A 25,956-nucleotide genomic window follows, 5' to 3' on the forward strand; every position below is an offset into this window, starting at 1 on the left:
CCTGATGTTATTTTCCACTATTAATGGCACACCTTCCTCTTTATATTGAAATAAACATCCGATCATCTATATGAAAAAAGCATTTTTCTTTGAATATCAAAATAACAACTCTGTTTGACAACCCATAGTAGAGGGGGCGAAACGCAGTCCTGCCGGACCCCAATACCCACTGGAACTTCGCAGTACCTTGCATCGTTGAGCAAATTTTTTGAGTACAAAAAAATCATTAATTATTTGTCCATCAGTGTAATCTGCCCCGGCATGAATTCCATATGAACAACCTCTTAAATAGGAAAGAAATTTAAAAGAGAAGAAAGCATTGCATGCGTGAGCATAATTTCGGGACAAGGAACTTCCGATCATAGAGAATTTCTTTGACATTTTTTTATTTACAGATTAATTTTTATGACCTTTCTTTTTTTAACTTTTGCGCTCCTTTTCTCAAGCAACAAATTTTAATATATTACCTCAGCAATTCGTTTTACAAAAAGAAAAAACAATGGAAATTTTATTCATAAGCTGCTATTTAAGTACAGCCACTAACTAACACATACGCATGCGCATATGTAAATAAATATGTGCAAAGAAGTGCTTTCGTAAGTACTTGGCCATCAAATTAACCTCAAACAGTATTCACTTTGTGGCAGAGCCGATGACAATTTATTGGCAACACACAAAAACACCAAACAAAGTAAATAAATGTCCACACAAGGTAAATATTAATAATAATTGCTATGGCATTTTGCCCTCCCAACTAAAGCAACAACAGCTATTGCAGTCAGCAGTCAGCAGCTAACAGTTAACAGTATCCACCGCACAACACTTGAGCAGAAACTTAAAAGGATTGCGGAACCCACAACGAGCAATAAAAGCACTTGAAGCTATTGAAATTATTTCTCTGAAAAATATGACAACAGTTAAATATTTGTCAATGATTTAGGAACCATTTAATTGTGTGCAAATCTTTCAGTACATTCCTGCGAAATCTTACTCAGTCAGTCAAAGTTATGTCAGTGAAGGATGGTGCAAGGTGGCGCAATGAGTCAGATTAGAGGCGATTTATGCACGCCTCAATTTTGCAAGCCCATCCACCTATATATGTATGCACGCTCGTATGTATGCATGTGCAGGGTGGAGGAGTAAAGTTAAAATGTCGTGATTTCCAGCAACAATCAATGCAAATAAATCAAATGCCAGCGATTATGACAGCTCTCACACATTTGCTTGAGCGTTTATGCGTGTATGTGGGAGTACTCGTCGTATTGAATGTTAGTGAGCTCTCACACAGATTACGTATACGCCATGTGCGCCAGTGGTGAAATCAAGCAAGGCCTACAAAAGTACTTAGCATTTGCTGGGCTGATAAATGTCAGTGAAATAGGGAAAATACGAGTATGTGGCAGGCGTGTGTGTGCGTTTGTCGAAGCTTTGATTTAACTGTTTGTGGGCTAACGTCAGTGCAAACAGCAAAAGCAAATAAATAAAGTACATACCTGTAAATATATGCGTGGCGTATATACCTATGTGTATGTAAATATAAATGTATATGTAAATACTTAAATATATGTTCTTATGCATATGTACATACATTTGGATATATCTACAAATATTCAACAGCTTTTACCAACTCTGCAAGTGACACACCGTAAGTGCGGGACGCATTTGTTTACCAAGAAATTGGTTCTCGCAGTTTTATTTTCCTTTATTTTTTACCATCATATTTATGTATGCATTTCATGATGTCATTTTCACATTATTTGCTTCTGGGAAATCATAAAAATACCTTAGAAAAAATTTGTGTAAGCAATAATTGCCTTTTATATAGACATTTAATATTACAAATTGTCCTTTAGCACGTCAAGGCATTTTGGCTTTTGTGCAAACAAGCAAAATAAAAATTTCTTTTCCTAGCAAATATTAGTCTCCAACATTTGTTTAATGGCATGGAGTAATATTTATGGAGGTGAGGTAAGCAAGCAATATTTGTTTTATTTTTTTTTATATTTGGCTAACTCACAGATTCAATGTTGCGCACTGTTGGGTGGAAATGGAATGCATTGTTTTTTCGATGCTTTCACATACTTTATTAGGGAAGTAAAAAGTTCTGAGCTTTTGCCGCTAATTATCATGGTCGTGCCATATCTCACGATGTATTATATATGTGCGTAGCATCGAGCCATTCTTTACAGTGTGTTAAAGAGTTTCGAAACTGAGGTAAGAAGAAGAAGAGACAAGTTATTAAATTTTTAGTGTCCCTGCAACCGAAGAGAGAAGAAAAAGTAAGCTCTGAATGAACCCGAAACAGCATCCCATGTGACAGCAAAGTGGAGGTTCCAATTCCATTGTAGTAATATCCACGTAGAAGATAAGAAATCCTCTCTCACTTACGAGAGAATGCCAAATCATGGAAATAGTGAAATCGGATCGGCATATGAGCGCTTACACATAAATGAGCTGAGGGCACTGACAGCTATGCTCGCCTTAAACTGGGGCAATGTTTCTATTTTATTCTTCATTTAATAAAAAAATAAATACATACAAAGTCGTTGTCCAAGAATTGAAGAAAAGTCAGAATATTGTTTAAAATTATTTACATAGGGCTGGTCTCAAGAAGAAGCTCTATGTATTGGTGCTTATAAATGGACGTCAACGAAGTTTGCCCATTTTTTTAAATAAGCTTTAACTGGCGCTAGAAAAGAGCTCACTTGTGGAAATATTAGTTCAAAATTATTATAATAATCCAAATTATGTGTTTCGTTCGGTTGGAAGGGAACCAATCGTCTACGATTTGCATGACATTTTTTATGAAATTTCTTTAATCTCTACGTTCATCTGATTCGGCTCTTAGTCTAGGTTCTAGATTTATATAACTTAACTTAAATAAACTAAACTTAATTTGTTGTAACCTAACACAATTTAGCTTATCTCCCCCATCTCCCCTCAACCTCTTATAGAGGGCGGGGGTCGGCACCTGCTTTTAGTTTTAACCGGCAGGTTGCCATAGAAGGTACTAGTACCTCTAGGCAGTTTACAAGCGTAGGACGGGGGGGGGGGGGACCGGCTAACCATCTCCGCCCCTCCAAGCAGAACTACTAAGACAAGAAGACGGCCAAAAGGGTGTTATTTAGACTTGGAGAGGCAGCAATAGAACAGCTAACCGAAGACCGGGCTGAATCGCTAGAGTGGGCAAAGGGAGTAATATTCGACTTGGGAAAACGGGTGAGTGCTACTCCTAAAAGACTCCAACGGTCTGCAGAGCAGACAATAGAAAGGGTCGCCAAAGGACAAAAGGTAGGCGGCCACAAACATCCAACCTTTAGTGAGGTTGTAAAGGGCGGCGGTGAGATACTGGCCATCATCAACAAGGGAGAAGAGGAAGGAGTCATTCCTAAGGAAAAATGGAGGTGGATTGATGAGGTTATCACCGAAGTGTACCTGCAGCTCCTAGTGGAAGACCTCGGACCTCCTCCCCTTTGTCATGACGCAGGCTGGTATCAGGGTAGAGCTAAACTGCGAAGACACTATAACAGCCACGCTCTACAGATTGGCCGTAAGTAAGGTAGGAGAGGTTTGGCCGGGAGCCAAACTCGAAGCGGTTAGTAAGGATGAAATTCCTAACAGGCGTCGAGCTCGAGTCTGAATTCAAGCCAAGGCGATGTTCAAATCTTGCAATAGAGGCCTGCCAACTCATAATTGGAAGGTAGGTGGAATAGAAGAGCCAGTAAAAGGTAGGCGACAGGTGATGCTCATCCTCAATGGAGAATCGCTCTCCCCACTGGCGCAGAAAAACAACGTCGTGAGGTTCGGGTTTGTTGACGCAACCATTCGAATCTATCATAGCGACGAGCCAGCTTTGGACTCAAGTGATGAGAGTGACAAGGCCAGCCAAGAGTTGGCCAGCAGCCAATGCTCAACCGATTCGGGGAGGCTGACAGGTGTGGGACCTCTTTTTAACGAAGAGAATCTCCTCGCAGACACTGATGGTGGGGAGATCTCGGAGGAGGACGTCGAGGTCACGATTGTGGAGATCAAACGGACAGATTCCCATGAAGCTGATCCAAATTAATCTTCACCATTCTAAACTTGCGTCCGCGCACCTTTCCGTCCGCTTGGCTGCCGGTGGACTTGACATGGCCCTCATCCAAGAGCCGTGGATATACGGCAATAAAACCTGCGGTCTCGGAGTGAAGGACTTTAAACTGATTGCCGCACAACACACAGGTAAGACTCATAGCCGCATCCTTACAAAAAGTAATATAAACATTTTCTAGCTTCCAAAGCTTAGTAGCGGCGACGTGGTAGCGGCAAGCATCGAGCTCGGGAAAAACGGTTTTTGGCTAGCCTCCGCCTATATGGCCCACGATAGAGATGCCCCGCTGGATGAAGTTCGTACGCTGGTGCAAGAGGCAGCCCGGAAAAACAAAGACTTGGTTGTCTCCTGCGACGCAATTGCTCACAACATCCTGTGGGGGAGCATCGACACTAACGCTAGAGGTGAGTCAGACAATCGACACTAGGTCTCTCCAAGTTAGTCAGTTCAGAAATATACTGAAAACTGACGGGGGAGCTGTCTGGCGTGGGGTTGGGATCAATTCTACGTTTCATAAGAGCCACAAAATGGTTCTAGGAAGGAAGAAAAATGGGGTTCCCGTGCAGTGGTATCACAACGGACCTGTAAGGTCTAAGTGAGTCGGTCGTGCAGACCGACTACCACCATAACCTAACCTATTAAAAAGTTGGAAGTTGTGATGAAAATTTGCTGAATTTTTTTTTATTACAAAAATTGTCCTAATTAAAAACTAACTAACATTAAATTAATAGAAAATAAATGCCAAAACTTGCAAAGGACCTTCAATAGTGTTGCTCACTTTGTATGTAACAAAAGTCGATGGCATATAAAAAATAAAAATACCACATTATAGGACACATATTTACTACAAAAATTCCATATTAATATCTGAATCTATAAAACGATTGTCTTGCCTTTACTTCAGAAGCGTAAAAAGACTTATAAATTTTACCACACGCTAATTCTAGGACTACTCGTACGTACATATATGTAGATAGACCTGTGAGTTAAGGTAGTTACTTTTTTCACACCGTCTTGCCCCTCTCCCGCCCCCTTTTATGAGTAATAACACCATGGATTAGTGCTACTGGTACATAGAAATTTCGTGACTTTTGCAAGTTATCGTAAAAAATTATGTGTTAGCAGTTACTGGTTGCGAATTATTGTGGATTTTATTTTTTGTTTAGTTTTTTATGGCCTACTCGTTTCCCCATAAAAAAATATTATCTGCTATTAGTTGATTTAATGTTGTGCGAATTTGCTACTTTCACGTGATTCGCGGCAGACGTGGTAAGACCTCATTTTTTCAAAGTGGTGAAGTGTAAAAAAATAGTTTTGAGCAGTTAATTGTGTTTGCTAAACACGCAACAACAATGCGACAACAGCTAAATAAAATCCTGTAAAGTATCTTTATGAGCAATTTTGATGCTAATTGATCGCTAAAATGTGGCCGTACGCATTTTGGTTCTGTGGAATATTATTTATTATTTCATGTACATAGCCCCTTGTGGTTCCCGGGTATAGATTATTCCATGGATAAACGTTGCCCATAGTTACGTTTGCAGTTTGTAGAAATTGAACCATTTTTTTTATGATTTAAGGAATTGGTGCGTATTTTAAAACTATTTCAAATAATTTGAACTATTACACCATGTATCTGTAATTATAGAATTCTTGTCCTCCTCTTTAAAAATGATAACATCAACTTCTCAATCCGTGAATGTCTCTCCCATATGTCTAGTTCTAATAATCATCTTTATGTCTTACTATTTGGTATGAATTTTAAAGTTTCAAAAATCTTCGGGTTAATTATTAGGTGTCTGCTTTTGTTTTAAAGGGTTACATACGTCCAAATCCAAAAATGTGCTGAAAGAAAAACTGCATCATTTCTCTTTGAAATGTTGGTGGATAAGTAAAAAAGTTCTTGTTAAATTAAGTTGTAGTTATAGTCTGTCGACCTGCATTTTCGGAATTTCGAAAAATTTTGCAATGTACGGGATTTTTAAAAAAGTGTAAAATTCACACTTTAATTATGTTTATACAATTTTTTAATAAAAATATCAAACATCAAATCTATAGAGAAAACAATTTCAAATATTTACAAAAAAAAAAAACGCATAAAAAATATTAAAAACCGTATGAGTTATCAAGCCGACCGTGCCGGAAAAAGTAATTTCGAGAAAAAGCAGTTACATTTTCTATCATACCTTTGTACCCATGGGAAATTTTTACAATCGACTTCCACAAAAATACGCCTAAAACTATTAAAAATAATAATCTGTAAAAAAGTCGATTTTTTGAAAATTCTGGACGTATGTAACCCCTTGAACGCTGTAATTTCCACATTGCCAATAACGAAGTTTCGGCTCTTCATTGAGACTCACTTTCTGCTACAATTGTACCACGTCTAAGTAAGAAGCGGTATATGATTCCATGGTATACGAAAAAACTGCAAAAGGTAGAGTGATAAAGAAATGTTTAATCATTTGAGTAAAGCTCTTCGGCGAAATCATATCCGTAAATTTGAGGCTGATATTAAAAACCAAGCCTCGTCACCTATTACGATCATATTGAAGCAGGGCAATGACATTGCTGGCCTGTGCGCGAAAGTTAACGACTACCTCATCTGCCTTTCTCGCTTCTTTACTATGAGGAACCTAAAACTTTCCCCCACGAAGTCCACAGCGACTCTTTTCACCACCTGGACAAAGGAGGTCAAACTGCAACTTAATGCAAAAGTCGACGACACACCAATACCGAGTGTTACAACCCCAAAATCTTGAAAGTTACCTTCGACAGTTTCTGTATCATTCGTGGGCCTACATCAATTTTTTCGTTTAACATTTGTCTCGCCGGTCTACGATTTCAGCTGTCCCTCTCAAGACTCGTTCTCCATAAAAAAATATGCAGTATGGAATCTTTGGTACCACCTGAAAATAGTCTTAAGAGATGGAGTGTCGGTTGTGCATGCAGTTTGGAACTCATTGAAAATTTCCACAGGTTTGAGTTGACGTCGAAAGCCGTAAAGTATTTAGTGAAGAATTTTCTGCTGCGACGGTGGCGGAATTTCTACTTCTATTGCCTCACTTATTTTACGTTTTCTCGTCTCAATTCACACTTATTTACCTGATATTTTAAAGGAAGTATTGTCACACTATTACAATTACCATTAGTGGCATTTCAAAAATTTTTAAAACAAATAAAAAGTGCCATCGAGCTACCGAAATTTTTTAGACCCCTCGTATATACCTACATACATATCCATAATAGAAGGCGCGATCATAATTCAATTATTCTTGTAATCTTATCGGAGCTAAAGTGTACAATTTTGTGGCCTGCAAGTTGCGTGCACAGAACGGGAATTTGGTCAACTAATTATACGTTTTTTTAATGTTGTTCGATTGTCAGTCCTGACATAGGAAGAGTAAAGGTTAGGTTATGTTGACCTGGCTGGCTAAAAGCCATCACATAGAGCTATTGATCCTCAGTGTTACCAGATGGAGCTTGACCCTTACGTTTCTTCTTTGTAGTAGACATCTTGTAATACGTCTGCGACTTTTGCGAATCTAAGTAAACTTTGAAGATCTATCCCCGAGAGGTATTCATACTTCTCATATTGTAAAGCTCCTAAGCATTTTATTCTGGTTCTAGCTAATGCACATAGAAGGTAGAGTAAAACTACCAAATGTTTTATACGTTAAAAAAACACTCGTTAATTTAGAAATTTGGGGCATGAAAATCGACTCGACCAAATATCAGCATTTTCTTTCCGATGCTTAAAGCTAATTTTTATCGCAAACCCACTCGAATACTCGAAACCTTTCCCAACCGCTTTGTATTCAATCGAAAAAGAGTTGCATTTCGGAAATTTAATCCCTTCAATTCAGTTTAACTCAATTCAACTCGTACATCGACAAAAGTATTCAATTAACACAAAACAAAGTGCATGGAATGCCCACGAATACAGGAAGTGAACTGCCAATCAACAATTCTCAACTCAGCAAAATTCTACCGCGCCCCACCCATGCGCGCCTGCCCACAAAATTCTGTGAATTCAGTTTGTTTTGACGATGCAGAAATTTTAGCAGCACCCAAAATCCAACAAACAAAATTTTCTAAATCAAAAAAATGTGGCCAAAACAACAAGGAGCCACCGAAAGAACGTGGCGGCATTCCAACAGACCGAAGCTACACAAGCGCGCACACACACACACACACACGCAGGCGCGCAAACAAAAGCATATCAGTGAATAGTCAAGAGCGTAGCAAAAGCATTGTATACAATACGGCGCTGTTAGTGAGTATTTGGCTTTGTGAATGTGGCAAATTGCAGCTGCCGCTCGCCTGTTACACCTACTGCCATGCCATTCGACTACATAGATTCGGCGATTTGGCGTGATGCTGAAAAATTTTCTGCGGCCCAATTTTGATAATTGTTGAACTTTTGTATTTTCCATACGTGAAAGACTCGAGTCATTGAATACGAGCTGAGCGAAGATGCGAAAAGAGGAGGCGTAGTGGTCAGGCGCACATTCCCGCATTGTCAAAATAAAGCGAATGCGCCAAAAACTATGCAATACCAAAAATATACCAACGCCAATAGCACAAATAAATGCGCGCAACACAAATAAACAACAATGTGAGGGAAGCCTATCAACACCCACACACACACCCACACATACACACACCCATTTTGACAAGCCTGGTAAATCAGCGCAAACATCACTTTATTTACACGCAGCTGTGGCTCAAATAGAGCACAGCTCAACAAAACAGACACCCGTCCAACAGCCGTAACGCGCGAGCATTGGAAAAAACGCCAACGAAAAACCAGCCAAACTCGCCACCAAATTTACGACCAAAGCGAAAAGCGAACTCTTCGAAAGTATTTCGTTGGTGAACGTTGCACGGCTGGGTGGCGGGTAGGCGGGTGGGAGAGTAGCGGTTATTGGCGCTGACGTTAATAGGAGTGCAACAAGAGTTAGCATAGCGGTGTCACATTGAACGCCACAACGTGTGCACGGATGCGGATGTGGACACCATGAGTGCGGACGGACAATGGCACTGAGGTACGCTGGGGCACACTCTGTAGAGCCCTTATTGCCTCATATTGACAGGCGTTGAACCTGAGCCTTTATAATTAAATGCGCGTTGTGTGAATGAATGGTGAGTGGCAGCAGCGGCAACCTGACTGTTGTTGTGGAGCCCAATGACTCTCGCATGGCCGGTGGCCGGTGGCAGCGCGATGTATGACGGAACGCCTTGTCCGGGTTTGTGCTGACGAGTAATGTGGCCTGTATTGAGGCTTTGGTTTTTGCGGTGCAACCACAAACGGTTGCATGTTGATTCGTTGCCTTTTGTTGTTGTTTTCATTTTTTCGCATTCGAATTCTCGCTTTTGTTGTGATTGTTTTTGTTATTTGCTATTTGCTATTGAAAATACAGCTATTCCAGTAGTTTCTCCATTCAAATTGGTAGGATTTTCGTTTGGAAGCAATCGAACTTTTGTGCGAAGCCATAAAAGCCAATGCTGATTGAGTGCATCGCCATGAATGTGAATTGCAAAGGGAATGTGCCAAATAGGTGGAGATAATACGAGTGGTATAGGCGAAACGGTTAAATGAATAGGGAGCTCTTCGAAAGAGTTGTGGGAAATGCGAAAAATTGGAGGAAGTGCCACGAGTAAAATAGTTATTGAGAAATTTGCAACCTGGTATGAGAATCTTATGTTGGTTGGCATGCAGGCGTAATCATACTGCTTTCTTATATAGGAGCTTACATTTTTTTATGGTAGCAAAATGTAAAAACCACAAAACAACGTTATACAGCTGAAATGATAGACCACCAACAGCAGTGTTTTTTTTTATTTTTTGTTTTTTTTTATTATTTTAGTATTGTAAGTCGACTTGTTCGCTTTTGCGATTGGGTAAAAGGCAAGTGGCTTAAACCTGTTTTATGGTTGATTTTTAGCTCCTGGGCGATGCTACGACTGCCAACCTGCCGGTCAACTTCCAGTATTTCTGTAATTTTATCGACATTTTCTACGACAGCCTGCCTTTGCGAGGTGCATCTTTAACATCAAAAATACCTGAATGGAATCGGCGAAACCAAAATTGCACGTAGTTTTCTGTTACAGAATCGGCACCATCAAAACCATTCACAATTTCAGCGCCCCAGCTTGCATTTTCGCCTTTATTAAAGAAAAACTTCAAAATGTACCGAATTTTCTCTTTGTTGGCTTCCAATTAACACCCTGTAACTCACAACTGAATGGAACAAGCAAAAAACAGCAAAATAATTTTTTAGTGGGAAAGTCACCTTCACAACAAGCGCAAACTTTGAATTGTTTGATCGACACTTTACGAGATATCGATCATCACCTCTGCCACCTACCGAGAAAATGATGAATTCCTTTTTCCTCTAACTAATTTTGATGATGAAATCCAGCAATTTGAAAGCATTAGATAGCTTTAAGGGGGGAGCCTGGTTTATGAGGTCTAAAAATTGCATCTCTTTGCGATTTTTTTTTTTAAGGAAAAAAATAATTTAGCACTGCAAAGTTTTTTCTATCTTTTAATGAACATTTAAAAAGTATAAAAAATTTGTGTACTGGTTAAAATAAGTTGAAAAAAATGTTTAACATAGAAATTAGTAGACCGCTGCAACGCTGGAGTTTCCAACTGGCGTACAAAATACAGCTCGTAATTATTACCTAAAGCAAAATATTCAAATGAGAAATTACAAAATTTCAACTTTTTGGAGGTTTTAAAGAAAAAAATGCCTTTCTATAAAAAAAAAATTCACTTCAACTTGATATAAAAATCTTGAAACATTTTTTTTTTATCTATTTTGTTAGTTCAAATAGAAGAGAATTTAATACTGAAGGGAACAAGCTATGATTCATTTCAAAAGGTTCATTAGTTGTTTTTCATTCATGTACGCCAATTCAAAGCAATCATAAAAATGAAAAGTCGAGAAAAGAAGATAAAGTTTGTACTATAGCTGTCCGGTCACAGCGTAACTACCTAACGCTCGCCTACCTTTGGCTTTGTATCTACGGAAATATTGAGAATTAGGCTCTGTAACTTTGTGTGAATATTCTGAAATATATTAGGAATCGCTTAAAACGAAACAAAAAAATTGATTTTTTTGACCTTATAAATCACTTAAAAATGCGCTACATTTTTTCTAGTAGAAATTCGTATGCTAAAAGGAAGAAAGAAAAAATGTGTGGCGCGGAAAGCTTCATATGTTCAAGAAAAAGTTTCTGGCTCGTGGTTAACCCTGCTACTATGTTAGAAAAAAAAATACACATGTTATGTTCGGGTCTTATTTTGACCCCACATTTTTTTATTGAGAAAATTCAAATTTGTACAGTTCAAAAATATTTTTAATGTGCGAATAGGAGCAAGTTTATCTCCTCTTTGTTCTGATCTTCTTCTTTGCCTATCGTCAAATGCTAGTACACGACAAATATTGCTAAATCGCTCCAAAGACATGATTGCTTTCAAAAACGGACGTCCATGAAACTCGTCCCACAGGGAGTTAAGACTTTCACCGTATGACCGGTAGACTCCTAAACGAATAATATGTCCGTTATACAATTATAATAGGAAAAATGTATTGTAAATAAATACCAATAAGTATAAGAAGTCCCAGGTAAGCATCGAACTCAGTAGCATCTATAGCTTGAAAATGTTCGAAAACAGCACTTCCTTGCAAATTGCTGTAGTGAATTATATCCCTTTTCATAGCTTCTGTAAGGCATACATCAAAAGTATCACGAATTTTTGAAATACGATGAATAACATAAGGAGTCACTCCAGGTTTTCCGTGAAGAATATTTTTACTTGCTGCACGACTTAGACATTGCAAAGAAGGTATTGTTGTCCACTTTATCATCCGATCTTTATCAAAAACTTCTGTGCTATTAGTTACGGTCCATGAAATGAAGGCTTCTGTGCCACTGGAAATGGATTGTTCTGAAGATAAACATTCGTCTTCCTCAAGTACAAAATTATCATCACTTGCATCGTCTTCAAGGACACTCAAGAATGCACCAATGTCATGCTCAGTCATTTGTCCACGCTGACATTATGGCCAAGTAAATACAACAACGAATTTTACCGTATAAATACTTGTATGAATTTAGAAAAAAAATGTAGATTTTATATACTTACAGTACGCCTAGATTCCATGTTTTATCAAAATCTATCGTCTATAAACTTAGATTTACAATAGCAACTGATCACTACAATATTTAGCACAGAACTGAGAGTATTTGGTTTCGTTGTTATTGAATACAAAAATTATTGACCAAAAATTATTGACCCTGTTGCAGAGTCATCGTCTGGAACACCTCTCTGTTGTGAATGCTGGAATGCGTTTACAGTTATAACTTTTTACATTATATATTTACTATTCGTTTTACAAATATGATAGGGGTCATAAAATGACCCGAACATGATATGCGTAAGCACTTGCAATAAAAAATTTTCTAAGCTTAAAATGGTGATAAAACTACTTGAATTCAGTATATTTCCACAATTGATGCACTGAGTAGTAAGAACTCTCAAATATATTCCACCAGTTAGAAATACGGTGATGTTATATGCAATTTGGGTCATCAAAAGACCCTAACGTAGTAGCAGGGTTAATAAAATAGCTTGAAAATTTCGAGCTAACATAAATTTTCCATTTGGATACCCAACACTAAATGGTCTTTCAAAATACGCGCTTCGATGTTGTTTTAAAATAAAAAGTGTAAAAATTTAAATTCTTTCAGGTTTCACTGTTTTTATTCAAAAAAAAGACTCTCAACAATTATACGTGAAAAATGGGGGGAAAAACATCATTTAAATGTTAAACACGAGCACGTCTACAGGCTGTCATCATCATCATCATCATTTCGCGCTGCAGCTCTGTGTCAACTTTGACGTGCTGAAAAAAATGTCTCCATTTGACCCGATCTTTGGTTGATTCTGTTAAGTTCTTTACTTTGAGTTTCCTTATGTCATCCTCCAGGTCGTCAATTCATTTTGTTTTTGGTCTACCTTTATTTTGCGTTGAGCTCTCGCTGGGTCCATTCTCGTCACATGACCTGGCCACTTGATTTTTAGGAATTTGATGAAGCGCACCATATTCTCTCTTTTTATTAGTTGGCTCCATTTTACGCGATATCCGCCGTTGCCTTTGACTGCTTCGAAAGTTTTGCTTAAAATTGTTCTTTTCCATATTTTAAGTTCGGCTTTGTTCTTTTCACTTAATGGCCAAGGCTCTGTTCCGTAGCACAAAACTAGTCGGACCACAGATTTATGCATCGCAATTTTGCACGGTTCATTAAGTACCTATGATATGCACAATTTTGATAGGGAGAAGTATGCTCTATTGACCGTTTGTATTCTTTCATCAATTGTGATGCCTACTGAGTTGTGCTAGCATACGGGGTGTCATAAGATAATTACATTTTTCTAGGACTCGCTCACACATTATCGCATTAAGTTCAGCGATTTCCATCTGGATAATCTGTTTCAGCCCTGGAATCGTTATTGGTTTATTTACTTTTCAAAAAACTCCTCAAAAATTGCCTTAAAGTTGTTAGACCGCATGATCAGTCTATTGCGTGAAATTAATCGACCGGGAAAGTTCGGTTTCAATAATGTAATGTTTTATCGTCTTGTGTGACTTGCGGCTCCATACTGTTGGAAAAAATGCCAACTATGTCTGGAACAGACAAATGCGGGCCACAAAAATGAGTTGTCTGTAGCAAAGTTCGTTGACAGAACAGCTTTTTCATTTTCATCTTCGAGAAAAACTAGGCCAATTATTCTACCAGCGCACAAACTATACCAAACCGTACATTAATACAATGATTTTATTGAATGCAATGCTTTTTCTGAAAAAAATTGAGAATTTTCTTCACTCAGTAGCGGCAATGTTTTACTAGACAAATCTTCTTTCAAAATTGACAGTGTGAAATGAGCGTCATCACTACATTTTTAAACTGTACTCGTATGACACACAAAGTACAGCCCAATTTGGACTTTCCTTAAGTTCCTCTAACAACGGTTGTTAAAGTAAGTGAAGCAATTAAAAGCTTAAATTAAAAATTCTCCTGACTTCGATCTACTCCCCAGCGAAAACCTAAAGCAACTCCCTTAATAGATTATATCAAGGATAACAAAAATTATGAATGCCATTTTCAAATTAAAATACATCCTGCTAGAAAATAGCTGTTTAGCAAGCCAGGAAAACCATCACTCCATGTAACATTGCCCATGATTTCTAATTAAGGGATACCCCCGTGTCTAGAAACTTAAAAATATCGATTTTTTTTTTCAAAATTCGATAGGTTAAGTATTCGAAAATATCTCCCTAAAAGGATTTTTAAAAATTCGAATTATTTTCGAAGTTACAACTATTTTAGTGACGCGACAGCTAGACTGGTTTGAGCGGACGGCGAACTTCAAACGTGTTTTTCCCGAAACTACTTCTTTCGATACGGTCGGCACGATATCTCAAGCTCTAATCAACCGATTTGTAGTTTATCATGAATACTCTTTAAATATATCTCTATCGCATGAAGCACGAAAAACTGGAAATTTAAATTTTTTAATATGTGTAAGCAATTCGAGAAAGCTTAAAAATTAGGGAAAAATCGAGCTCATTTTTTGAGTAGCCACCCTTTTTTTCTGCGTCATACGATAATGACATTCATATTAATTAAGAATTTGTCATCGTTCTTTTTTCAGATGACGACAAAGGTAGAAATCGTGATGACGAGAACACTGCCTTTTGCTTTCCCCTTCCACTCCAAGGACGCATAATTCCATGACATTTTTTTTTAATTTTTTTAATTCATTTTGTGTGCTCTTAATATATAAATAAATAAATGATAAAAAAATGGATAGTAAAAATATCAATAGCTTTTTTTTATTCGCCGTCAAAAACGCTCGAAGTTCGGGCCTCTAGACTAGAATACCCCCTTAATGCAAAAATTACTTACCAAGCGTCTCAATCACCAATTCCACAGAGAAATTTAATTTTTACGCACCAATTTCGTTTTCGCGCAAAGCTTTCAACTATCGACCAAGTCCACAGATTAACTCGAGTTATTGAAAACTCCTTTCTTGGCATGCACAATGCCTTCGATAAAGTATGCCGCGGTGGTCTTCTCTATCAGATTAACGCATTACTACTGACACAATATCACAACCTAGTACAATCATATTTATCAGATCGCTCTTTTCGAATCAAATACAGCGATATATACTTCGTACTCAAAGAAATTAAAGCTGACACTCCACAGGGTAGTGAAGTGGGGCCTGTGCTTTACTTACATTTTAATTGCGACTAACGGATCAATCTGAAATGCACCGCAGTCGGTTGGTTAAACTCAGTCTGAGTCAATTGAAAAACTGCAATGTCACCTCAACAACATCTCTGAATGGACAACAAGATGGCGCATCAAATTAAATGAAGCAAAATCGGTATATATCGACTTTGCCTGCAACAAAATCAGATGCCTGCCTTTGTACATAAACGCAGAACAAATCCCACATCAAAAGACTGCTAAATATCTGGGTATGACTTTAGATACTAAACTCAAATTGAATGCAGATGTTAAAAAAAAGAAGAGTTGGAAATAAAATGCCGAGATACCGAAACATGAGCTGGTTTATGGGCAAGCGCTCTGCCTTATCCACATAAAATAAAGAACTGCTACAGTACCAGATATTCAAACCAATGTGGACGTATAAAATCCAACTTTGGAGTTTCTCAAGCACTACCAGTACTTTGCGAATGCAATAATTTCAAAACAAAGTCTTGAGATGTGCTGTTAACGCGCCTTGGTCGTACGCAGTCGCGGCCTCGAATGCGATCTTGTTATTGAGCCAGTTGCTGCAGTAATCCAAAAATATGCCATATCGCACATGAAGAGGCTCTCTCTAAACATGTTAGCAGTGAAGCTTCAGCTCTCACCGATCGGAATGGGTGGAAGGAAAAACTGAAGCGTAAAAAGCCGTATCACTTCAAGCAGCAGCCAAGTACTCTATAAAGGGTGCGAAAATCATCATATCATGACTCTGTGGCAAACAGTCATCTCTTGAATGCCTAATTGTTGAGAATGCCGTTGTTGAGATATCGATGTTGAAGATTGTGCAGCAATCAACAGAACGTCCAGTTTTTGGTCTGTAGTGTTTTTTTCTATGCTCGACAGAACCAATTTCTTGAGATTGTTTCGCCAACCTTTGAATTGTCGGCTCATTCGAACGATTATTTCCACCAAAAAAATCACGAATTTTGCGATTTGTTGCTATTAAAGATCGATCCTTTGCGTAATAAGTTTCAAGTACATCTGTTAGCTTGATAAAGCTCAAAGTTGATATAAAAAAGGTACCGACTAGGAATTATTCCCCATCGACATCTGGGTTCTAGAGCATAGATACATTGAGGGAAATGAAATCTCCGCTGAGCTTTCCACGAAAGGGTCGACAGGTCCGATTTCAGATATCGGTGTCCCCTTGACTGTTTTTAAAGAGGAACTGCACAATTTCTTTCTAAAACTTTCTAAAAAAAGTGCAACACAGATGGAGCTCTATCTTATCGTGTGCTATTTCAAAAATGCGTTGGGCTTAGTACGATAGAAGCAGGACGCTTAAAGTGTTGAGGATCCTCAACCATTAAATTTCCGAACTCATGGCGGTGTTCACCGGAGAAGCTTCCGTGAGGATGTACTGAAGCTGTGGGGATCCGGTAGAGAAAGAGACTGTTGACCACTTTCTTCGCAAATGACCGTATCTGGCGGCTAGGCGCTTGAGGTTCCTTAGCGTGCCTTTCGAAGATAACCTGAGGCAGAAGCTGAAGAAGCTTAGATCCCATTTCTCTTCTCCACTACTTCAACAGCTCTAGATGATTGTATATAGATGGTTTTCTTCGTTTACGTTTTGAATTTTTTCGCATTATGGTATCAAAGCGGCACCCCAGTGCTACCTGTAGTGCACCCGTGGTACTCTTGCCATCTAACCTAGCTCCCTACATCTAGGCGTCGTTTTTGAAATACCCTTTATTGCTTATATAAAAAAATTTTCCAAATATTCCCTTTAGCAAGGCGCCGCTACGCAAACTCTTAACTGGCCATGTCAAACTCCTACACTTCACAAAAAAACTTCACACAAAAAATTACGCACAAAAAACTATGTAATTTTACTAAAAACTGAACTATTAACGACGTAAATTAATTGCCACTTGAATAGAAATGTTTTGTGTGGATCAAAAAATACGAGACCAAAATTTTATGTGTAAAAAGGATCCAAATGAAGTTGACCGCGTGCTGACACTTTTCCTGCTTAACAAGTGGTTTCATTTGGCTGCCATTAGGGCCAGCAAGTGACAGCTGAGGAGAGTAAGCGGCCTGCTCGGCGTTTAAACAAAAGAAATATAGAAAAAAAATGAAACAAAAAATATATTTTGAAGCGCACAAAGTTTCACTGAGTTGCTTTGCAGTGCATGAAATGAATAGAATGAAAACTTGCAGCGAACTCCCACGGCAATCGGCTAAATTATTTTCAGCAACTTTTTTAGCGAAAACTTTTAGTTATTGTTGTTGTTTCTGGCATTTTCACGCAAAACTTTAGCCTTTTCATTTTCATTTCCACTTTAGCGAAACGAAAGTTTTGCACTTTTTTAATTTACTCTAACTTTGTTCCCGTTTTTTTTTTTGCTATTTCGCACAGTGTGGACACTCGAAGTGAAGTGTTTTGTGTTGCGCAGCACTTTTTTGTTTCTTTTTTTTTGTATCTCATTCTGACCAAAATTGCATTACTCGCTTGTTGTAAAAAAGTCTCCGCGGAGGTCAGTACGTAAGGGCGGGTGCTGCTGTATTGTTGGCAAAAGTGTTGAGTGTTTTTTGAAAAGCCATTGTGTACGCAACGTCACATCTTCTCCACATCTTCAGCGATAACCGAACACCGAACACCGGACAGCGCATCAGCTCCCCAAAGGATATGCGGCGATCCTTTCGTGAATGAGGTTGCTTTTTAAACGACGAAAAACCGCTGCTCTTGGCGGCTGACAGCTTTTTACTGCCAACAATTTCGCCACTTCAAGTTGCCTCAACAACAATCAAATTCCAAGTGTTGTAAGATAATATAAAGGCAGCAACAACAACAATAGTGTTGGAGTGTGCGTCGTACAACAAAAGTGAATTTTCATTGCATGTAGAAAAGTGGCAAATGTTGCTACTAAAAGGCTCACTTTGGTTTACAAAATGTTGGCACTTCTCGTTAATTGTAGCGCAGTAGGTTTGGGACCCAGGGGACTGGTGTGGTGTGCCGGGCATTGTCAGCTGCTGAACGAAATTTTTGCTGATGTGGCTATTTTGATTGTTGAGAATTTTCGTTGTGTTAATTTTTTTTTTTGTTTTTTTTTGCATTTTGTTAGTGTTTTGCGATCTGTCTTTTTTTGTATTTCTCGTTTTGGTTTTTTGTCTTTTTGGGTGTTTCGCAATTGTTCCATTGTTCGGCCGCCAGAACAATCCACTCAATTGTGTTGGAATTCAAACAAATATTAACTCTTAATTGAGGGTGTAATTGAGAAAAATGCTTAGTCAAAGTTGTTGAAAAACTGGTGGGCAAAATAGCGAAATTCTTTAAATTCTTATATTTTTTATTTTAATTGCATATAAAATGAAAATAAGTAAATTAAAAAAAAAAATTTAAATATTAAAAAATACATTCTAAATTCGTTACAGCCAGCAATAATGAGAGAAAAAAAATGTTTATTCAAACTTTAAGGGGTCACATACGTCCAGCAGCACCAAAAATGCGCCAAAAGAGAAGGGATAATAAGAGATATAAATGTAAAAGAATGCATACATTATGTATTAGCACGTAAACTTTATAAAAAAAATTATTTTAATTTTTCTTTACAATAACACTGGTCAACGCTGTGTATGTCACATGAACTTAGTAATGATTTTTGTTTATTTTGGCATACCTACATTAAGAAAAATATATAGTTTCGTTCCAGTCATTTCCAGTTTTTTGTGACAGTTATATATTCAGCCGCAAACACTAGGCTGCATATGTACTGGGCTACTGGTCACAAAGGTATTATGGGTAACGAAATAGTAGATGAGATAGCAAAAAGTGCTGTGTTAGGCTACCATTTGAATAAGAGAACGACATACCAAAACCGCTTAATACTAGTTATAAACCGGCTATTGCGATTTGAGAGAACCATAATGAGAAAAGTCTACGGTCCTATTCGGTTTGAAAGCGGCACGTATCGCATCCGTTACAACAACGAAATTGAAAACCTTATTGGTGGCGAAAATGTAATATGCTTTATTAAAGCGCAGCGGATTAGATGGATAGGCCACACCATAAGAATGCCTAACGAAAGAATCCAAAAAGGTTGTTTACTTTGCACCCAATTGGAGGAAGAAAGAGAGACCGACCAAGAAAGAGATGGCTTGATGACGTCGATGCAGATTTTAAAGCGATAAACTTTCGTAATTGGAGAAATGAGGCAAGAGAGAGACTGAATTGGAGGAGGATAGTTGATGAAGATATGGTCCACCACAGACTGTGAAGCTGAGAGAGAGTTTGAAATATGGATTTATCTGGGCGTCTCTTAACTATAAGCTATCACTACATATTATAAAACAAAGTCGCTTTTTCTGTCCCTATGTCCCCTTATACGCTTAAATCTTTAAAACTACGCAACGGATTTTGATGCGGTTTTTTTTTTAAAGATAGATTGATTGAAGAGGAAGGTTTATATCTATATAATGTGAAGAAATATATAAAGGGGGCGTGGCAATCGGTCAAAATGTGGCAAAAAAACATAATTTTTTTGTTTTCACGGCCATAAATCATAAACGAATCAACCAATTAAAATGAAACTTTCTTGAAGTTTAACTTTGAAATATTTACTTTCGTTCTGCATCAAAAAAATAATTGATTTATTTGTTATTTAACCAAAATTGTTTAAACAAAAGCAGCTCTTTTTCCAAAAAAAGCTGTTTGTGTGTGTGTTCGCTGTCAACCGAATGAAGCAACAGGCGTTAAGCGATAATCTCACCACACCTCATTAATGTTGAATTACATCGTATGGTGACGTATGTATGTATGTATTTACGAATCGCTCGCATTATTTCATTTCGGACATATGTACATATGTATCTATGTATGTACTGAATTCCATGTAATTATATGTACATACAATTTTACAACGCTATTTTCAGCTTCTATATCAGTAAATCGCATATAATTAAAATACAGTTTTTGAATAGTTTTTATTGATTCGGAGCGCGTTTAGTTTGCTATCAATTCCATACAATAACATTTTTTGTCATTTACTTTTTACGACAACTAATAGCTTATTTTCGAAGCGATTTCAACAAATGGGTACAACATTAATCCTTATCCAATTAAATACCTTAAATACATTGTTGTTTTCATATAGATCTATGTATATGGCTCTTTACAGCATATAATTAAAACAATATATTTCAAGATATTACATCAGTAATTAGTAATTGAGATCTACCGGAAAAATTGCGTTAGCTGTTGCGTCATCCGGCGTTGCCGCTACTCTTTTGGAAAGAGTCTTTTGGAAAGAGGCCGAACCACACACTCTACAATGAAGCACCCGCTGAAAATCGCCACCGATGATGATAACAGCGTCTGTAGTGTTTCTAGACAGAGCAATACAGGAAAATTGATGCGTGACTGCTCATTAATAGTCTGGGACGAAGCTACCATGTCAAACAAGACGTCTGTGGAAGCACTGGATAGGATGTACAATTCTGTTCTCAGGAGATTTCCGTCAAATCCTACCAGTTGTGCTGACGAAATAAATGCTTCGCTAAAAAGATCCCACCTTTAGTCGTATGTCAATAAATTAGAGCTTAAAACTAATATGAGGATTTCGTCATCTTCACGTGAGAACAGGCTATTTCCAGAGATGCTGCTAAAAGTTGGCAATGGAGAATTAACACAAAGTGAGGGAAGGATTAACCTAGAAAACCTTTGTGTTTTGATAGACAACATCCAAGAGTTAGTCAACAATGTCTATCCAGACATTGATAACATAAGGTGTAAGACAATATCTTGGTTTAAAGAAAGAGCTAATCTGTCACCAACTAACGAACAAGTAGATAAAGTAAATAACTTGATTATTTCAAAGATTGATGCGCCGACGAAAATATACTACTCGGTCGATACTGTTCTCGATTTGGAAGAAGCTGTTCAATTTCCTACAGAATTTCTAAATTCTTTGAAACCGTCTGGACTCCCTCCTCACAAAATGGAGCTGAAAATAGGTTGTCCTGTTATTTTATTAAGAAACCTAAGTCCACCTAAACTTTGCAATGGCACGCGTTTGCTGGTAAAATCACTGACAACTTTCATAATAGAGTGCACAATACTCACAGAATGTGGTACCGGAGAAGATGTATTGATTCCCCGAATCCCTCTGATACCATCGGATCTACCACTCCAATTTAAACGCTTACAATTTCCGGTAAAGACATCTTTTGCAATGACCATTAATAAATCTCAGGGTCAAACCTTCAACGTTGCAGGCTTAGATTTGAGTGTTGACTGTTTTTCACATGGCCAACTGTATGTCGCTCTTTCAAGAGTAACCTCTAGAGAAAACATGTTTGTATTGTCTAATGACAAGAAGGCTATGAACGTTGTATATAAAGACATTCTGTAATATAGTAATTGTTGTAAAAATAAAATAAATACATATGTAAAAATGCAAAAAGTTAATATGCAAAAATGTAGGGTATGAATTTAGATATCCCAAAGATAGCAGGAAATCTTCATGCTATAAAGAAAGGAGAATTGTTTTACTCCAAATTTAACGCGTGCGGGTCACGGGCAATAATGAATAAGCCAAAACTACTGGATCGATTTTAATCATTTTTTCAGTGAGTGACATAGGGTATATATTTTATACCCGTGCGAAGCTGGGCGGGTTGCTAGTTCTTTTATAAAATAAAAATGAGCATACAAAAAAAATACTTGAAATGGTGAAATGCGATAGTTTTTTCGCGGGCTATAATTTGACACATTTTACAGGGTGTATACGGTAGTTGAAAACTATTATTTCTCTTTTTCAGATATGACATGGAGGCCTACAACTTAACTCAAGAAATGAAGAGACATGCAAATATAGTCGCTTTATGTACAAATCACACCGATTTGGAAATCTGAAATTTTCTTAAGTGCGCCCGTTCATTAGTTCATAAGGTTCGCCGTGCATTGAAATCAACAGGCGGCGCTGCAGAATCTTGCAACACTCAAAAAATAAAAGGGAACGTTGTGACACCGTCCGATTTCCAAGTGCAAGAGGTCGTTAGCGAGGACCCTTCAAAATAAATGAGGGCGCTTGAGAGGGAGCTTAAGGCTTCTGAGGGGCTTATGCGTCGAGTTGTTCATGAAGGTCTTCGCTATAGATCCTACGTTATGCGCAGAAAACAGTTTATGATGGAGTAAACACGAGAACAGCGAGTTATCCGATCGAAATACCTTCTCAACATAATTAAACATCTTGAGGAAAAAATGTTTAACCAAGAACCAAAGGCTGAAATTACCAGAATGACAGATGGCTATGTTCCAACCCTACAGAGGTTTCTATTGCCATTCAGGTGAAATTTTTAGCCACTGTTATGGTTTTGGGTGCTGTGAGCAACAAAGGCAATGACAATGTCTCGCCACTACACCCAAGTATTTCGAGTACATTCTGCTGCAAATATCAAAGTTCTAGAGATGGTAGTGAAACCCTGAATTAATAGGTTACGCGATGGCAGCCCATATATCTTTCAGCAAGACTCCGCTGACAATATGGTGGCGACATAATTTCCATGACCACATAGCACCGAACTTATGGCATCCTAACGCCCTAGACCTTAGTCTCTTGGACTACTACATAAGGGGCGTAGTTGAGCGTGAAACCAATAAGCATCATCATAGCTCCATTTTTTCTTTGACGGCTGGAATTAATATGAATAAAGAGCAGTTGATTCGAGTTTTTTGTCAGTTTTTTTTACTTTAACTAAGTTTATAAACGCTTGAAAATGTGATAGTCGCTTGACTTGCAATAAAGTCTCTCATCCAAGCTTTTGGAATTTCAGACGCCTCGTTGTGTGCAACCTGGCGTTGTCTCGATAGAGCACACCACCCTTACTATTTGCCAATTGTGGCCGCTTCTGGTTGATCAACTGTTTAAATTTGATTAGCTGTTGACAGTAGGGATCCGAATTGAGTAGTTGGTACTCCGACGGGAGCTGCTCAAAACACATAATTCAAGTCCAGTCCCACAAAAATAAGGCAGAACTATCCTGGCTGATAACTGGGGTTTGGAGATGATTTAGGTCGATTCATTACGATTTTACAAATATATTTTGTGCCCAATATTCTCTTCAGTCAAACGTTTTTTCATTACCACTCACCATCTGCTTCAAATTCAAAAGTATATCCCCGACCTCCGAACAAATCTGAGTACAACTTGTGGTGCCAAGGAGCCAAGGTGGTCGCTTCTTAACATATCAGTGCCAAAGACCTCAAGCCCGATTCGAGCGAAGATGGGCCAGACGCACAGAAAGTGGTCCGCCCCTTCTTCACAAGCTGGGCAGAGTACACTGTCTGAGATGCCTATCTTTTCCATGTGCTTTGCCCACAGAAAGTGACCCGTCCTCAGTCCAACCAGCTGCCTACAGTCGCTTCTGCTTATTGACAGAAGGATTTGCGACAGTCGGTCGGACATGACAGGTAACATAAGTTTAGTTCATCTGCGACCTCTGTCAGCCTGCCAAGCTCGCTTGTGTGTTAGAGTAACCCGTTTACTAACCGTGGCTTTGATGGCTGCAGAAGGGAGTAGCAGACCGTGCTCCGGGCCAAAGAAGTTGGCCTCAGAGCCCATCTTAGCTAAGGAGTCAGAGGACTCGTTATCCACGATACCCACGTGTCCCAGGGCCCATGCCAGCATCAGCCTATTATGTCTACCAACATAATTCAGCCTGGATTTACAGCACTCGACTACCCCTGATGCTGTTGGGGGGCTGTCTAAGGTCATGGCGCAGCTGGCTGTCGCTTCAGACACATATAGATTTGCCTATCCATCTACTTTTAGGATTCCACATAGACACCAGAGCCGGAGACGTGCTCGGTCCTGGAGCAATCCGTGAAAATGCGACTTGATTACTTTTCTACATCGAGTTTCACCTTTAGTTCAGCCTTTTTAAAATGATTCCAAATGGTTTTATGGTTACTCTTCAGTTCCTTGGCAATGAAATAAGTACTCACGTGCGTCGAAATTTCATATACCAGAGCTTGCCTATTCATAACACCGGAACGGAATCGTTAAAACTATCAATTTGCTGCTGCAATCGATATTTTGTGATTGCCATTAGGGTATACTTAGAAAGTGGTTTCCATAAAGCTAAAATACATTCTTAAAAGTGTGGGGTATTCGCCCTTTCTCATCTCCTTCAGGAAATATTACGCGCGCGGCTATGAACCTGATGTCCATATGGTAAAAAGGATGTCCCGGTCAATTGAGTGTATTAATTTTTAAGTGCCTCAGGTTTTTCCTACTTCTTCGTACATCAAATCGTGGCCAAAGCAAGCGCTGCTCTATTCTATTATTTCCCGAAGCACCACACTCCTCGGGAGCATGGCACGGGTTTACGCCGGGATCTTCTTAAATCACAAAACTATCTCAAAATGATCCTTATTCGTTCAAGGTACTTGATCTCCGCCTAGTGGTTTACAATAAAAAACGAGTTTTGAAAGCAGGAAGTCCTTCATGCTTGGCAGCTTTGAGACCATGAAAACTATACTGGAAATGGTCCTACAAAGGAAAGCGCATCAAAGAAAAATGATAATTATCTAAGTAAATTTTTTCACTCTCTCTAACTTCAACATACCCCGTCGACTATGTTGGCTAACAACATCCCCTCAATTCCAACTCACCTCTGCCGCTGCGTCCCACGAACCTTAGATCATTGAATTTTGCCACCTGATTCTTCATAACGGCCGTGCAATTCCTCAGTTCAGCGCAGTAGTTCTCGTCATTGCCAGCGCGCACCGTCACCATAGTGCCGTCCATTATATCGCCCAGTGAGACGACTTTGAAGGCGACCGGCAGAGTCTTATTGGAACGCCAATGTGGCGGCAGTACTGTGCAAACGAAAAGCGGACTGCTGGTACGTATCAGCTCGCCTGGATGTTCTGTGAGAAAATCGCCTAATGTCCGTTCCGCCAATATATCTGAGGTCATCTTCGTGTAGGCTTCATTCAGCAGTTGAGCCGCTGTTGGCGGTGTGTTCTGTTCATTGGTGTTGCTGTTGTTGCCATTTGTTGTAGTATTATTACTACCGCCATTATTATTTGAACTGGAGTTGTTTGCATTGTTGTTGCTGCTCTGGGTCGCGCCCGCATTGTTGGCGGCGACGGTATTGGTCGTTGTGGTGAGATGCATTTTGTAGTGGTGGTGGTTGTAGCCGTGGGCGACTTGTTTAAGGCGGACAATTTTTGCGAATTTTTCTTTAAAGTACAGCAACAACGAAAAAGTGAGCTACAAAAGTGGCTGGCGGTTGGCTCCAAAGGTTATTTCGCAACAACTATAGATGTGGCTATGGGTGCCGATATCTGCAAAAGAAAAAAATGCAACGAAAAAAATTAGATTGCAGGGATTAACGTATTCAAGAAATGGTAGTCGAAAAAAGCCAACAAAAATTCAGTTAGTTAAATATGAGATGCCTGATCGTATTTGAGTTATGGTAATACGAGGGGCGCCCGTTGTTAAAAAAAAACTTTTGTTACCTCTTTGATGTTTCTTGCACGGAGATTCGAACTTACGCACTTCCGA

At 38.6% G+C, this 25,956-nt stretch overlaps 1 protein-coding gene across 2 annotated transcripts in view; it reads right to left on the bottom strand.

Moving 5' to 3' along the window:
• LOC128857234 (runt-related transcription factor 3) overlaps nt 1-25,566 on the bottom strand; it is a 63,493-nt gene extending 37,927 nt beyond the window's left edge. For both annotated transcript variants that reach the window (XM_054092884.1, XM_054092883.1), the window contains exon 1: nt 25,059-25,566. In XM_054092884.1, coding sequence (XP_053948859.1) covers nt 25,059-25,566 — 508 coding nt within the window. The remainder of the gene's footprint in view (nt 1-25,058) is intronic.
• Nucleotides 25,567-25,956: the final 390 nt, after the last annotated feature.

Source organism: Anastrepha ludens, chromosome 3 (genome assembly GCF_028408465.1).
Source record: "Anastrepha ludens isolate Willacy chromosome 3, idAnaLude1.1, whole genome shotgun sequence".
Taxonomy (NCBI): Eukaryota; Metazoa; Arthropoda; class Insecta; order Diptera; family Tephritidae; genus Anastrepha; species Anastrepha ludens.